Genomic DNA, 16291 nt, shown 5'->3' on the forward strand with positions numbered 1-16291 from the left:
ATGTAGTTTTTCTATCCAAGTTTCCTGAGCTCCAATTCAGAGCTAAGTAATTACACCATCAGACAAATTTAAAGCTCAATGTTCTAGCAAAAGTTGAATGTGGGTACCAGCAGGTAGAAGAGCAGGGCCATTTCATTGAAGTTGGTCCTGTTTAAAATGCAGCAGAGAGGTCTTAGGAAAAAGTCTTCAGTTACTGCAGTACATGTAGCTAAAGCAATTTGTTACCCCCTGCCAAGTAAAGAGCACAAGCCAAAACCAGCTTGTCACACCATGGAGGGAAGTGAGGTGGAGGCTTTTTGCAATGCCAAGATGAGAGGTATAGTATGTATCTCTCTCATCTTCACCCTGGTGGTTCTGCAAGGGCTGCTCAGGCTCTTACCCATGACTCTTCTTATGATCAGAAGGGAAGAGCAAGCCCAAGCCCACACTTTGCTACCAGCGAGCCACAGGTGATCATCAGCCATGATTTGAACACACCACCTTTGCTTGCTTACGGTATAGCAACAGGAAATAATCCCAGGCTGCAGCTTTCAGCGATCAGTTTTATTTAAATACTGTGACATTCTGTATAGAACTACCTCTCCAGAGCTTTAGTACAGTTGAGTTCAGTGACAGAAGTGAGGGAAAACAGCTGGTGAAGCCTTTTCCAGTCAAATCACAACTTGATATACTCAGCTTCATGAGTTAGCTCTTCTGCAACACAAAGCAGGCAGCTTTGCCACATCTCCCAGGAGGGCAAAACAGGCGAGTCACAACTGAATGGGTAAGGGCAAAGGCTCCCTGTGCTTCTGAACTGGTTTCCAAACAACACGCACTACTGCAATTTACAAAGCAGCAAGGGAAGTTAGAATGAATGTTTAATTCTAAGTTAACTGCGGTAAACACTCAAGATAGATAAGGTTCTTTCTTGGAAGAGCTGTGCAGTTCCTTGCAGCAACATCACCAGGACCTGAGAGAGCAAAAGCATCTATTAGCACTTTTACTCAACAGAAAAGCCATTTGAATGCTGTTGTCTTCCTCACACTTGGCATAACATGGTTCCCCCAGTCTGAAGCAATTTAGTTTCAGGACATGGTGCTGGTATAAACACAGTAACACAGGGAACATGTACATATCCCCCTTTTACTGAAATTTTATGGGGCAAAAGCATGACTTCCACTGCCAGCTCCCCAAATATCATAATTTTCTGTTTCCTGTAACTACTCAAGTGCCTGTAGCATTCCCACCTTGCACTTCTCCTTCACCTAGTTGTTCCAGAATTATCCACTAAGACTTCCACGCAGCTCTAGGAATGTATCCTTGCCAAGGGAAAAGGAATCACAGAATCATTTAGGTTGGAAAGGACCTTTAAGATCATCAAGTCCAACCATTAGCCTAACACTGCCAAGTCCACCACTAAACCATGTCCCTAAGCACCACATCTACACATCTTACATACCTCCAGGGATGGTGACTCCACCACTTCCCTGGGCAGCCTGTTCCAATGCTTGATAAGGCTTTCAGTGAAGAAATTTTTCATAATACCCAATCTAAACCTCCTCTGGCACAGCTTGAGGCGATTTCCTCTTGCCCTATCACTTGTTCCTTGGGAGAAGAGACCAACCCCCACCTCGCTACAACCTCCTTTCAGGTAGTTGTAGAGAGCGATAAGGTCTCCCCTCAGCCTCCTTTTCTCCAGGCTGAACAACCCCAGTTCCCTCAGCCGCTCCTCATAAGACTTGTGTTCCAGGCCCTTCACCAGCTTTATTGCCCTTCTCTGGACATAGAAGCTGCAATTAAGTTTCAAGACTGCTCATGCCACAACTGTATCAACCTGTTGTTCTCCTTCACAGGCTACAAGTCAACTCATTTCAGAATGAAACTGAGCAGCCTCTTCCCTACATGAGCATCTCAAAAAACATGAGGGCAGTAGATAGCCTTTTTCACTCCAAGAGGCCTCACTCCATAAGGTATATCTCCTCACAAATAGACCATAGCACACACCAAGTGTCCACGGCATCCTGCAGAGGATTTCAATATGCGGTCACCGCGTTAAGAGCTGCTGGGTTTTCCGCCATGCAAACCCTCTTTGAAGTGACCTTGAATTTCTTTTTAGTACCAGCAATTTTGCTAAGCACTCTTACCTTCAGACTCACTTTGGTGGCACTCGGGTGGTGTTTCTCAGCCCTCTGACATGCAGGGACTCGGTAGCAGACACTGTAGGTTAAACAGGCAGGTTTGGTTAGTCTAAGTGAAGAGTTAACATAGAAGTTGAATGTATATTGCATGGAGCAGCCTTTTGGTCTCCCCTTCTTGTTTCAGTGTGCACAACAACCATCCTCCTAACAGCAGCTTCTGGAGTCCAAGTTACAAAGGTTCCAACTAGAACTTTTGTTCCTCTGTAGCTTAAGTGCTGGAGGTGCCCAAGGATACAGCCATATACCTACACTTTATTCCTTTATTCCCAGCAGACTTAGCACCACATCATATGGCAATTCAAGAGTCTGATGGACTTGCTTTACGGTCATGTCCACACTTGCCAGAAACAGCAACATTCTAGCAGCCTTGGTAATGACCAGGTACTCCCCTCTCACTGCTGTTACCACCAACTTAAATCAGTACTGGAGTTTCCCATCCTTTCCTGTTACACACCAATCAGTCATGCCAGTATGTAATCCAAGCCTAACCAACAAGCCTAAGATCTGTTAAAAGCTCAAGCACAGAAGGATTCCTCACAACCAGTAGCGGTCTAAGTCAGAAACTATTCTACAAATTGTTGCAGAACTGTGACATGCATTTAAAGTATATATACACACACACAAGAATGACTCACAGATAAGCAACCTGCTCAGATACTGCCAAAATCTGGGGTGATCACTGCCCGGTCATCTCTGCTGCTGCACAACCATTTCTACACTTTTCTAGAACAGTTTACTGAGGTTTCAATGATCTAGAGTCATACCCAGTTAACACAAAAACTGTAAAGTAGCATGAAACCATCTGAACTGACTAGTAACTCAGTACTTACCTATCAAACAGGTTGTTACCATCTTCCACAGCTCATCCTTTTAACACAGCAAAGTTCACTTTGTTCTGTACCTTAAAGCACCTGTTAAAAAGAAGAAACTGAATGCACTTGCCAAGTTCCAGAGGCCACTATCCAGTGCTCACACTGGAACATGAAAATAGAAAGCAAGTACATTCAAATCCCTGAAGCGGACAAAGACTGTATCAGCAAAAATACCAGGTTTAACAGACACAGCAGAACGAAAACCAACGATGCCAAACGCTGAACTACTGTAGCACTGTTTTTTGAACATCCCATCAGAAGAATGCTGCTGGGTGCAGATACCATACAGTGCAACAGCTGCAGTACTTCTTCATCCACAACTGCTCATTTTAACATTCAAGCTTTTTGCATCCACCAGTTAGCGGCTAGTGATAAACTACACTAATGCACTCTTCATTTCACAAAAGCTGCCATACAACTAAGAGGGAAAACAGACTCCATGAATTTCACCTTATATGATCAGCAGCTTCAGAATTCCTCTAAGTTTTTATATATCCCTACCATAAAGGATTTATACTTCTTCCAGAATATTTTGCTTGTTTTACTTTAGACCCTGCATTCTATAGAACAGAAGCCAGGAATTTTAATTGTATAGTAGGTAAACTGGCTGAACTGCTCAGAAAACTCTTTAAAACCCAAACTTAAAGATATAACCCAAATATTGCTGCTCAGTATGAAACTATCAAGCATTTTTTGACAAGACAAAAATGCAGCATGTTTATGAAGTTACTTCAACTTCAGACAGACACCATAGTGCTGTCTCTTCTTACCTATAGCCACCAAAACAAGAAATCATCATCACTCCTTTGTGATCAGAAGGGAAATTGACTGTTTCAAGCCATCCAAAAAACTCAAACCACAAGAAACAGTGTTAGAAATCAGGTACCTACACAAAAAACTGGCTGTTCAGCCCATGTAATTCAACATGTTAGTTACACCTGAAGTCCCAGAACACACTGTCTTTTGCCACTTACCAAGCTTTTCCACTTGAGCGTTTTTTTTTTTTCATTTGTACCAACAGCATAAGTCAGTACCTAAAGGAGAACATAATGCATTATTACAGTTCCTAGGATGCTACATCTGCAGAGATTTGTCTTGCAGTTTTATCCCACAGAGCTAACAGGTAGTTCAATGGGTAAAGCGAAACCACAAGTTTATTCTGTGAGGCATTTCCAACGACACGAACCTACAGAAGAGATCCTATCGGGATAGACCTCAGCATTTCTGGTACTATAAATTAATGCAATAGATACCTTTCCAGTCTGGTTGATTATCTCTTATAGATCCTTAAGCATCTTTTTACTTGTTTCAAGACATTTGGGAGAAGGAGGAAGGTAAATGATACCTTTGGGGTATCATTTGGGGAAGATGAAGTAACTCCTTCATATTAGCAACAGTTTTAACATTAAAAGTTAATGTTACCTGAAAGGCAAAGAACAAAGGGAATTAACTACGAAATTGTACTCAAACAGAATCCTCCACATAACTTTCCTGCTAAGTGTTAATTACTTGTAGAAGTAATACTATCAGTTTAAGCAGTTAAGCTGATCACCTCCTTTTTGACTGAGAAATTTGCGAGTGTTCTTTGAACAAATCAAAGTTAAAATAAATTCTTCACTTAACAGAGTGAATGCTAGATTAAAATACAGTAACCTAGGGTTGAAACAACTCCCTGAAACCCTCCACAAGTCAGTAAGCTTGATGTCATCCAGACACTGAAAACCAGACCTCTTAAATCATTAAGGAATATGCAGAACTTCAGATGTCATACTAACCCTAGCAAGCACTTCAGATTTCTGTGAAATGGCATCCTGCATTTCTTGTCTTATCTTCTCTAATTACATACCACCTGAAAAAGCAAGATAAGGTTACAAACTGACATGCATGTGCATACAAACCAGCAGAATCTAGAGTGGTACTCAGCACTTAAGTGGCTCTAACCACCACAGGCATTCCTGATAGCCTCTATTTGGAATCACACTTAAAGCTACTATAATGCCTGAATATTATCCTATTTAATTTGATGGCTCTTCTTAATTTCCTGTTTATTTTTAAAAGAAAGTCACACAGTCATGATCTTTGCTCACTGACAGAAAACACTGCGTGTTAAATACTCAAGATGCCCAGAATAAGGTGACATGAAAAGGTCGCTTGTAATAGATTTGTTCAGAATGGCTATTCTCACTCACTCTCTTCAGAGCAGTTGAACATTTTGCCAATCATCACAACAACTCTCTCACAGCATTCTCAAGTTTGGGGGAAAAGAAGCTCTTATGTTTTCTAAAGCAACACTGGCCCTTCTCAGTTTAAGAAAAACTAGCAATATAACCAGCTCACCAAGTTAAAGACAGCTAGCCTGCAACAGGCAAGGGTTAAAAAACAATACATCACACTAACTTACCAAGATGCTAGTTCAGACTGGACTATCATGGACTTCCTAAAAAGAAGTAAATTGTTGCATCTGAGTAATAGTTTCAAGTTTCTTCATTATTTTAGTAATTTATTAAGACTTAGGCACTTTTATACTGAATATGAAGCAGGCAGATTATAGTCCAGCGATGCTTGCTGCCTGAATGCTAATGCCAAAACAAAGCATTTCTTTTGAAATCAGAGCCATGGCCACACAACTACCAACAAAATCTATCTGCAATTTAAGAAATTGGAGGACTATGGCACAAAAGATACAACTAAGGGAGTTAACAAACAGTCAGCTGATACTGTGATGTAAAGAAAACACATACGAGATACCGTTTTAAGACAGCTTACAAATACGCTGTAATAAAACACTGACTATATTTTTCTTCTACCTGCTAATCCTACTTCCTTTAGTAGGCAGGATGCTGAATTCAAAAACATCAAAACAAGCTAATCCTTGGGATTTTACAGTACCTGCATTTTTAACTATGTTTGCATAATTGTCCCACTAAGTAAACCTGTTACAGGTCTCATTGTCACCACTGCAATTAACTTTACAGTGAGGAAAGCATAACCTGTTACTCTTCTAGCCACGTTTTTCAATTCAGACACACAGTGAGTTGTGTCTATTTGCTGAATAACGAGGCATAACAATTAACTCTTCACAATGTCTGCAGAAGAGCTTCTATTTTTGAAGCCTAGCCAGTTAACTTTAAAAGAAACATGTCACTAGCTGCCACCTGGTAGTTGGATTTGTGTTTCAAAATAGAATACTGCTTCTTTCTAAAAAGGCAGCCAGAAAGCTAAAGACTTGAACTTTTATGATCATCATCCAACTACTTCCACCTAGGAAAACACTATTTCCTCAATACTTACCCTGAAGTAGAGGCTTGCCACTGTGTTCCAGACATCACAGGAATGCCCCTTTAAGAAGAAATATTTTGGAGCAGGGTCATTGATTTAACTATACTTTTATCCCTTATCCCTTAACAGTTCAACAGTTCTTCAATGTTGTATTTGACAAGCTTCCCACCAAGAAACTTTCAATCTACTTGTTTCAACAGAAATACCAAGTTTAACCAGCACATCTGCATGAAAACCAACGATGCCAGCTGCTGAAATACTGTAGCACTGCTTTTTGAACACCCCATCAGGAAGACACTGCTGGGTGCAGATACCATACAGTGCACAAATTACAGATTACTTGCTGTGGGAAATAGTACTTGTCTGAAGAAATCTAATATTCTTATGCTGAAGTTCAAAAGAAACACAAAGCTTACATCTTTTGCTAACATGTTCCATGAAAGTCCACCGAAGTAATACTTGTACATCAGAAGGCCAGCAAACAGCCATAAGAATTCAAGCAGTCAAAGAAGTTACAACTGCTCACTGCTGCAGAGCTGGCGCGTTCAGCTGCAGCATCTGGAAAGAAATTGATATAACTGAACTACACTTCTGCAAATCAGGAACATGACACTCGTTCCCTACATTCATCAGTATTTGAATTAATTGCTGTTTGAATACATGCAAATATTGTCCCTTCATATAAGTAACACAACTAATATGTTCATCAGCTGTGGGTTGCAAAAGAAGGGTTTTTTCTAAGCACTAGGTTCCAGGTTTTTGTCTACAGCAACAGACAAAAACTGAACACGTGCTGTAACAGAGTGACTGCATCAACTTTCATCTTATTTTTCAGTATTTTTGAAGCAGCATTTGAACAGTACACAAAAATCAAGTTATTTCTCAGTCTACTATATACTTACAATTAATAACTGTCACCTTCCACTACTGTCTTCTATTTTTAGAGTCAGGTATAGTTTGGACTAAGGTAACTGCAACAAGGAGTTCAGTATCAGATATGCTGACATAAGAACAATTTATGCTGTATCAAACCGATGTTTTCTAGTCCAGTACCATCACAGCAGGTAGGGCCAAAAAAGAGGCCTCGATCCTACCCTCTTAAGTATGTTCTTGCGAGTTTCATTACTTGCCCAGCTTTAGCTCAGGGTTTCCCACGTTCAAGATGTTCTCCTATCTGGTTATCTTACATGGCATTTTCTTCCATCCAATTTCCTAGACTCTCCTGAAGCCAAACAAACTTGGTAACATCCCACAGTAAGAAGTTTCACAGATTTAGCAATACACATGTGCAAGATTACCAGCTTCTTTCTGCTGTCCTGCCTGTTCTTGCATGGGACATGCATTAAGATGAAATTTTACCACAGGGAAGCAATCAGAAGCTGCAGCTGTGCAATACACCGCAGTACAGAAAGCGTGGGTGGGGCACCACCAGGAGACAAGTGTACAGTAGTTCTCAAACATCTTCAGCAGGTGAAATCCCAGGTAGTGTTGCAACCAAATCACATACATTAAGTTGCACTGCAGCATTCAACATCAGGTAGAAACAAAGTATTTCTGTATATAACTTCTAACAAAAACTGTATTTAATATACAGGTGTTCAAGAACTCAAAGTTTTAGTTTTCATTCAAGCAGAGACTACAGGCTCTAATTTTGGTCAGACTGATAAGAGATGTTGCACTCAATGCCTTGGAAGCCTCACACAGAAAAGTTACACAGCTGTGAAACACTGTAATGTATTCACTTGAACTACAGAATACTGTTTTTTTCAAAACATTTTGTGAAGTAAAGCATAAAAGCTACCTGAAAAAAACAAGAACTGAAAACCAAGCAACAGCTTACCTTGCACATCAAGAAAACTGAGTGGCATTTCATCTTCCAAAAGCAACAAACTAGAAGAAAAAAAAAAAAACAACAAAGGAATAAGAACTATCAGATGTGGTCAAATAACCGAAGATTCCTAAAGCCAAAAGCTACGCTTCAGCAATCAATTTAACAGTTGTAATAAGCTTGATTTTCATGTGTATTTATCCAGTTCTAATCAGAATTGAAATTTAGTTCATTTCTGAGTCACTCAGCAGTTGAACAGAAAAATTCATCACATGAACTGCAGAATGAGCGGGACTCCACATACCACCTCGCTATGCCTTACCAAGCAAGAACCCCACTCCTAGATCCAGGATGAGTCTTTCAAGCCAGAGAGTATTTCTCAGGTAGATGCCTGAAAGAGTTACATTTAGCCATTAATTTTGGACCAATATTAATTGTGATCTTCAACTACTGAAGAGTAATTTTTACAGCCTTACTCCCTAGAGCTATCAAGTTGCAACTGGGAAACTCCAAACTTCCTTTACAAAGATCTGGGACCTTAATTCAAGCATACAAGGAATTGCAACTTGACCTGCTCTCATTACACTGAGCACCTACTGTAAATCTCCTCAGGCTGCCAATTACATTTTGAAGGAAATTAAACCAGTAGATATTAAGTCTTTTTCTGACAACATCCCTGTTCAGCACAGACTACTTCTACCTGCTGAACAGCTGTTAGTTTGTTGCTGACAGCAATTTGGTTATTAAAGAGTATCTGAGTGAGGCAGATTACCCTTTGGTTTTTAAATCTTGTTGATTCACGAGTAAACTTTTTAAACGATTTTTTACTTCTACTGCTACTAAGACAGCCTTGTCATCTAGGAGTTAGCCATATTCAGACCATTTCCAAACATTCACTAGTCATGTTTCCAACTAAGACACCTTTGAGAAAGGTATTTGCAATTGGGGCAATGCTTGTTAGGTGCTGTCATTATAAAGAGCTTTCATCTTCTGCTTAGTCGTGTTCAAATCAGAACCTATTCTAGACAGAGCAAGGCAAGAGGGGAAAAAGAATCTTTTAATCCAAGATTCACTGCGCTGCAACAGCTATTTTTAAGATAATTTATAATGTCAGATTATTGTATTAGATTCAGGAGCAGAAAATTAGTTTTCTGAAGAGTTATTCCACATGGAATAGACAACCTCGATCATACAAATTGATATTATCATCATTCAAATGCATTAACTATATTTTGCAATACAATTTTGTCTAAGTTGACTAACCACTTTTGGATTTTTACTGTTGGCACTTGATTTGCATTAAGCTTCAATTCTGTCTTCAACCCTTACTTAGCTCTCGAAGTATTTCAAAGCATAACCTGCACTTCCTTAAGACACAGAAAAATAATCTAAGTATCACTCACAAAAAGTCATGAAAGAAAGGCATCCAAATTGCGCTTTGTTAACTTGAGCGTATATATGTATATATGCAAATGCATACACTTTTCTATACTGTGCTGCTGCTGTGTTACAATATTTGGAACTTGTTTTGCTGTTCTGAATTACATAAATTCTCTGATCCATTGGTTAACAGAAGTAAAGTTGCAGAAGATAGCATTTCGGCACGATTATCAGCAACTGAACCAAGGATATTAAACACTTGATACAGGACAGCACAGAAGACGCTCAAAAGCTTAGCAAAAAGTCATTACACTTGTTTTGTAATGGTCTCGGACACAAGCCCAATATACTCACCTTAAACAAAATTTGACTAGGTTGCTTAGTTGATAGCTCAGCATTGACTTTAGGACAATGTTTTAAACCAAGTAGGCCATGAAAAAGGTATCTGAAGAGTGACCACTGCCACCTCATTTCTCAGTTTTCCATTCACTGAGGTGAACCTTGCAGAAGCCCAGAGTTCTCAGCAGCCTACTCTTCTTCCTCCTCTACTTCGATCACTTCAGTTGATTTTGCACGTTTCGCTTCTGGCTTTGTTTTTTTCTTACTGGGAATTTTGCTGCTTATAATGAAAGAGCTGTTCTCCTAAGAAAATGGAAGACAGAAAGAAGTATTCACAAGTCTAGTTTTCAGATACTTAAAAGGTAAGATTTTGGTAGTAACTTTGCAAATTTAAGAACTCTTCAGAGAACTCCAGAATTCCCATACATTCCAGCATTATTTCAGTGTGGACTCTCAAAACAACTTCCTTCTGCATTACAGATCAGGATTCACAGGTATTGCACAGTTAACTCTGAAACCAAGCTCAAGAATTAAATACTCAAAACATTATCTACTAATTCTTTAACCTCAGAAGAGAAAGAAGGTCAGAGAGTTTTTGAAGTTACAGAGTATTTACTCACCACTACTCTGGCATCAAGAACTTCTTGATTATCAGAATTCAAGCTGTCATCATCATCATCACTGAAAATATAAAAATTCAAATAAAACTCTGCACTTTTATAGGAGCCTAAAATGTGGAAACTATTTTCCTACCACAACCCCTGGTTTCTCTTAACATGTATGGAAGTGCTACAGCTTGTAGGTGTAAGATAATACTACTTCTACATAAGGTTGTTCTCAAATGACAGTTTTGGACAGCAGAATTACATCCTAACTAGCAACACTGGCAGGACAGAAGCAGTGCTTCGCAGCAGAAGAAAGATTTAGTAGCAGACATCAACAGTAGTATTGAGATATTTAGAATTACACCGACAAACAGGCTATATAGTCAGCAAGTTAGAAAACAAACAGAATACAATCAAGAAAGGAAGAGGTTAGGCCTCAGCTAACAAGAGTACACAACTTTCTTCCTGATATTGTAACTGAGAAATATTATCTCCACACTGCCATGAAACACAAGTATGAAATTAAATTCCACTATCATCCACAGGTTTCTCTAAAGATAGAAAGGACTCCCTATAAAGAGATGAAACCACTTTAGTACTATGGTTTTAACAAGTGGCACAGGGAGGACTGGTTCCAAAACCTAGAAAGTCTTCTAGTACTCATTTCAGATAAAGAATTGAGTGTCTGGATGAGCTGACTTGCATTTATTCTACAGAACTTTGCTGCTTCTGCTCTTTTGTAAGAAAGCAAACTAATTATTGTTACTCATTTTACAGGATCACGCCAATACTTCAACTTGCATAAACTAGCCCTGTAAGTGATTAGTAAAGTGAACAGTAGCTAAAAGACAGCTTTGTACCTTTACACTGTCTTGTAGGCTTTCCAGTTTTAAGGTGCTGTGTATATTTACAACATTAAGTATTCTTACTGATTTACTGATCCCCTTATTGCATGTAAGTTAACTAACCAAAAAGACCAACCTAAGGTGATACTTCAATGCTTAATAAAGTAAAAAGGAAATTTAAAAATATCCTTTAGTCTTTGCCATAAACACTACACTTCTTTATTTGGGGTAACTATAGAGGAACTAATTTCAGGAAATACCTTTTTTTTTTAAAAAAAATTTCTACCACATCATTTTAATGAGACTGTACAATGTCTCTTGACACTTGAAACAACGATCAGTCTTCAGATTAAAACGGTCTCATTCTTTGAGAAGTTCCAAGTCACATTTACAGGCACAGAATTCCAAATGGCTGAGCATTTTGTTCCCAAAATAAACAATGCTTTCATAAGCAGATATTCACATTTAGATTACACAATGCTGATACAGGTTAAAAGGCCAGGATAGGAACTGAACTTGATACACCTACAACTCTGTCACAAAATCACATGCTACTACAAGCAACTGTACTACCTCCTGAATTCCTCAACTATAAGAATAGCTGATTGTACTGGTGCAGCTGGGATGGAGTTAGCTTTCTTCATAGCAGCCTGTATGGTGCTGGTTTGGATTTACAACTAAAGCAGCGTTGATGCCCTCCCCATGCCAGGAGGAACAGGCTGGGGGTGACCAAGAGCTGGGGAGGTGGGGTGTCTTGCATCTATGTCTATACACACAAATTTCTATTCTAGTCAAGAACAAAAAAGCAAGTTTTATACCGCCTAAAAATATAAAGATGAACTTACTTCAACTCCTGAATAGGGGAAATGGGGCCCTCATCATCTAAGTATTTGTGTTTTCGTACCGCCAGACATTCTCTTTCTAAGTCTTCACTAGCCTGAAGGGCTTTTAAAGCTTTTTTAAGATGTTCCTCATATTTAAGCACTTCAATGTACTGGAAATATCCCTTTGTAGCTGCTTGCTGAAATAAAAATACATCATGTGAGATCTTAAAAATACCACTATAAAGCGTTTGTATTCTTAACTTAACTGTAATATTATATTGATACCTGTATTTTAGCTGTGTTTGTCTTAAAGGTATTAAATAAACAGACAACATCAATTGTCTTCTTTAACAGAAGTAAAAACTGTTTGCTTGTTTTATTGTAGCACATCAGGTAGAAGCAAAAGCTAGTCTAAAAATAGTGAATTTAAATTGGCTAAATAAAGAAACAATACATTTATCCCATAAAACAGAGGGCTCACCTCATATCCAAGAACCATCTTTAAGGGAATATGCTTCATCCCATAATGTTTTTCAACAAAAGGGAATTGAAAACCTCTGTCTAGAAGCCTTCTCTTTTGCTCTTGTGGTGAGGCTGTCAGTGGTGGCCTCCCCGTAGGCATCCCTGTGCTCTCATACTTTTTCTTCTTCTTCTTCCCTGAGCCACCCTTGTATTTTCGGTGTGCAGCAGCCTTAAACTTCTTTCCCCTGAAGTGATAGGCAAATATGGCCTTCAAGTTTAGTTTTGACTTCTCCTTCTTGGAAGTTTCCGATGATTTCACTGGACTTGCAGGGGACAGAGAAGAATCTGAAGAGCTTTCGTTGTCAGGCACTCCTGCAACAGATTCAGCTTGTTGCCTTGAAGATTGAGATGTCCTTTTTTGCTTTGAAGGTGCAATGGAGCACTTAGGATGGTATTCACTGCCACTAGCAGCAGAGAGATCACTGAATAAGAAATAAAAAATATTTACTTCTAAAAGCATGTGTACTTTTATGATACATGACACAGGTTCTTCACAGGAAAAAATCCAAACTAGAGATAAAAACTCACATTTCTGAATCACTGCTGTCCAGTAAAATCTCAGCTGAAGCAGCTGATGATTTACATATACTGTTAAGCTCATCTGAAGACTCCTCAGGAATAGCATTCTTCTGCCTTGAACGTGAACACTCCATTCGTGTATTTTTTTCACATGCATGTACCTTACATGGTTCCTTCTGCGAACTGCATATTAGCTCTTGGGCATCAGGGTAATCAGAGGCAGAAGCCTGGGATTCATCTGTATCAGTCATGTTTCAGTTTGCCCTAAAAATCAATGAGAATTCAAGAAATTAAAGAAAATTCTATGTTAATCCGGTAACAAGCCTTCCACCACTCCACCTAATAGGGTAAACTTACAAGAACAACCTTGAGCAAACTTCAACATAGATTTTCCTATGAACCACGAGCAAATGAATCAACCTTCAGAGTAACAGTTAAGTTGCAGCCACTTATCTCAAGATATTCATAGCATAATTTAGGTCAGAAGGGCTTTTTACAGCTCTTTTGGTCCAACTCCTGCTCAAAGCAAGGCTAACTTCAGAGTTGCATCAGATTGCTTATAAACTTGTAGAGATGAGTTCCGAATGTTTTAACCCTCTCCCTACTAGGAGTAAGTTTTCCCTTAAATAAGCACACACATGTGTAGCCAACAGCTTCTTATACTTGTAAAGATATTGCAGTTTTAAGTCATATTCAAATACCCACTTCACTGTCGTTTACAGCCTTTTTAAACTAATCCAAGACACTGTCACCATCAGAAGCAATGCCATCTATCCCTCTCTTCTTTTGCTAGCTACATGATACTTAAAGTCTCCTGCTCTAACAATCTATCAACCCTTTGTTCACTGGTTATCAATTGACATGGAGACTAGACCCACAAGCAAAATTTTATTTTCAGTTGAATCTGCAATACAACCCAAACCACCCCTTCAGCTGCCCAAGTCTATACAAAATGGACTGAGGAACCTGTCCTTCCTATGTAACAGCCTCAAGTTATTTTACCCGATTGTTAGTCATTTACTAGCCCTATAGATCTGTATCTTTGTAATTTTACTGTGATTTTTACAGTTTCACAAACCCATCATCATACCCATTAATATTTCAAATGCAGTTACACACAATTTAGCATATGAAGACACTATAGCAGAACGCATCTAATGTCCTCGGGTAACCTGCTATTGTCTAGATAACAGTGTCATGTTTCAGAGTACAGATTACTGCGGATTCAGGAAGAAGGCTTCCCAAAAGCACGGGAAGACATACATATGCAACAGCAAATTGAGAAGTCTGAAAATACAGTACCTGTATATAGACTACCAGTAAACAATAAGGATAGCAGGTCAGAACAAATGGCTACAGAACATGAGCAGCCATAACTGCTTACAGTATTTAAGTTCCATTTCTACTCTAATCCATACAGCTACAGATACCTCAAAGTTGTTCTCAGAACAAAGAGAAAATATCACAAATCTGCTGCAGCCATACATCAGTGACTGATTTTTAAGCAATCTACATTTAGATGACTTTCTGCATCACTAACTGTTCAAGACAAAACCTACCCCGTCGCATTTTTCAAAATGAAAATATTTCATTCCAAAATTGCATTAAATGCAGGCTTAGAAGTACACTAAACGTTAAACTCACCCTAATGCACTTAAAATAGCAGCACAGGGGTCCAATCTGCCCTTCGCTGTGAGGAAAGGTGATTTTTGACAGCAACCTGTGTTGTCCCACAGGTAGGGTTCTGTACCCGGTGTGCAATAAGCCAATCTTACACAGAGCCAAGACATTTATTTACTTCATGTTTGCACAAAGATGGGTGCTGAGTGGTAATTCCACAAAGCTAGCACACCACACCAAAGAACTACAACATATTTATCCTGTTACATGATTAGTAAAAAACCCACCTAAGTTTAGGCTCATTGGTTAGTAATCCCCATACCTTCTGCTACTGGTTAAGTTATATTTAAATTAGTCTCCTTTACTATGTAAATTGGCACACATGCTCCTTATGGGGGAGGGTAAATCTTTTTGGTCTTGAATTGAGTGGGTGGTCACGGATCTTCCCCTGCCACCTTTACCTTCCCCCCAGTTACTGCAGATTTTACCGACTTCATGCTTCTTTGGCAATCATCCAGCTTTCGGCACCTTCTGGGGCAGGATGCTGCCTCTTTATCAGTCTTCAGATCCTCTTCAAGGCTACAGTCGTTAGCGAGGCATGCATTGTTTATACAAAGTAACCAGGCCTACACAATGAAGCTACCGATTGATGGTCACCCTAAATCAAGCAGTGTCACTATAACCTAGGCGTTAACAAACCTAAGGTTTTACTTAGTCTACACCTGCACCTACACCCTGGGTGAACTGCGAGCACACCGCTAACATCACCCAGGGCCTGACAAACACAACGCCCAGAAACAGAACAGCCTAACATCAAAGCAGAAACACATGCAACAACGGCACTCTACAGGCTATGGCTGGTACTTACAGTTAGCAGCTCAGCATCATTCACCGCCTCTACTGCAGCTCTGTTCTTAACAGCTGGCACGCCACACAGACCCCTTAGGGAAGAAAAACAACCAGTATGTAACTGACTAATTACTTCTCTTCTCCCAAAAGAGCCATCAATGAGCCAACATCTTCCTCAGGTGGAAAGGCGCTGGACACAGCGCTCGCCGCCCCTCGCCGAGCTCGGCTGCCAGCAGCGCGCTGGGGCCGGCGCCGCGGCAGACATTTTGGACGCGGGCACCCACCACATTACCGCAGGTCGGGGACACCCCACCGGCACCGCTCCCGGGGAGGCCCTCGCCAAGTGCCGCCACACAGCCGGCTCCCGAGGACAACACACCCCGCCGGGGCAGACCGGGCCGGGCCGCCAGCCTGCCCCGGGCCCTTCCTCGCTGAGGGGCCCTGCGGCGGAGGCGCTGAGCGAGCGGGCACGACTCGACTCTTCCCCCCTCACCCGGGTCCCTCGCTCTCGCCGCCCCAGCGCCGCGGATGGTGGCGGATGCCGAGCGCGCCCTCACCCACCTTCCCCTGCCTCACGCATCGCCGCCCCAAAGGGCGCGAAATGGCCGCCGGAGAGCTTAAATAGTGCCGGG

At 40.4% G+C, this 16291-nt stretch overlaps 1 protein-coding gene and 8 non-coding genes across 9 annotated transcripts; all 9 read right to left on the reverse strand.

Annotated features, from left to right (window-relative positions):
• Positions 1 to 528: 528 nt before the first annotated feature.
• TAF1D (TATA-box binding protein associated factor, RNA polymerase I subunit D) lies at positions 529 to 16289 on the reverse strand. The gene is made up of 17 exons (XM_052812585.1): positions 16221 to 16289; positions 15679 to 15751; positions 13200 to 13454; positions 12631 to 13093; positions 12171 to 12346; positions 10496 to 10556; positions 9891 to 10178; positions 8479 to 8547; positions 8169 to 8218; positions 6745 to 6886; positions 6341 to 6388; positions 5451 to 5486; positions 4825 to 4898; positions 4024 to 4083; positions 3008 to 3088; positions 2124 to 2196; positions 529 to 949 (listed from the first exon to the last, which is right to left on the reverse strand). Exons 3-7 carry the CDS (start codon positions 13439 to 13441, stop codon positions 10065 to 10067), a joined length of 1056 nt encoding a protein of 351 aa, XP_052668545.1. The 5' UTR covers positions 13442 to 13454; positions 15679 to 15751; positions 16221 to 16289; the 3' UTR covers positions 529 to 949; positions 2124 to 2196; positions 3008 to 3088; positions 4024 to 4083; positions 4825 to 4898; positions 5451 to 5486; positions 6341 to 6388; positions 6745 to 6886; positions 8169 to 8218; positions 8479 to 8547; positions 9891 to 10064.
• On the reverse strand, positions 1951 to 2080 carry LOC128153607 (small nucleolar RNA SNORA25). Its single transcript, XR_008239019.1, has one exon. It is a non-coding gene; the product is annotated as a small nucleolar RNA SNORA25 (small nucleolar RNA).
• LOC128153606 (small nucleolar RNA SNORA8) lies at positions 3204 to 3342 on the reverse strand. Its single transcript, XR_008239018.1, has one exon. It is a non-coding gene; the product is annotated as a small nucleolar RNA SNORA8 (small nucleolar RNA).
• Positions 4138 to 4269, reverse strand: LOC128153609 (small nucleolar RNA SNORA18). Its single transcript, XR_008239021.1, has one exon. It is a non-coding gene; the product is annotated as a small nucleolar RNA SNORA18 (small nucleolar RNA).
• On the reverse strand, positions 5210 to 5282 carry LOC128153603 (small nucleolar RNA Z40). Its single transcript, XR_008239016.1, has one exon. It is a non-coding gene; the product is annotated as a small nucleolar RNA Z40 (small nucleolar RNA).
• On the reverse strand, positions 5981 to 6112 carry LOC128153608 (small nucleolar RNA SNORA1). Its single transcript, XR_008239020.1, has one exon. It is a non-coding gene; the product is annotated as a small nucleolar RNA SNORA1 (small nucleolar RNA).
• Positions 6515 to 6653, reverse strand: LOC128153605 (small nucleolar RNA SNORA8). The gene has a single exon (XR_008239017.1). It is a non-coding gene; the product is annotated as a small nucleolar RNA SNORA8 (small nucleolar RNA).
• On the reverse strand, positions 6997 to 7123 carry LOC128153612 (small nucleolar RNA SNORA40). Its single transcript, XR_008239024.1, has one exon. It is a non-coding gene; the product is annotated as a small nucleolar RNA SNORA40 (small nucleolar RNA).
• LOC128153614 (small nucleolar RNA SNORD5) lies at positions 8363 to 8434 on the reverse strand. The gene has a single exon (XR_008239026.1). It is a non-coding gene; the product is annotated as a small nucleolar RNA SNORD5 (small nucleolar RNA).
• Positions 16290 to 16291: the final 2 nt, after the last annotated feature.

This window comes from Harpia harpyja, chromosome 17, assembly GCF_026419915.1.
Source record: "Harpia harpyja isolate bHarHar1 chromosome 17, bHarHar1 primary haplotype, whole genome shotgun sequence".
In the NCBI taxonomy this organism is placed as follows: Eukaryota; Metazoa; Chordata; class Aves; order Accipitriformes; family Accipitridae; genus Harpia; species Harpia harpyja.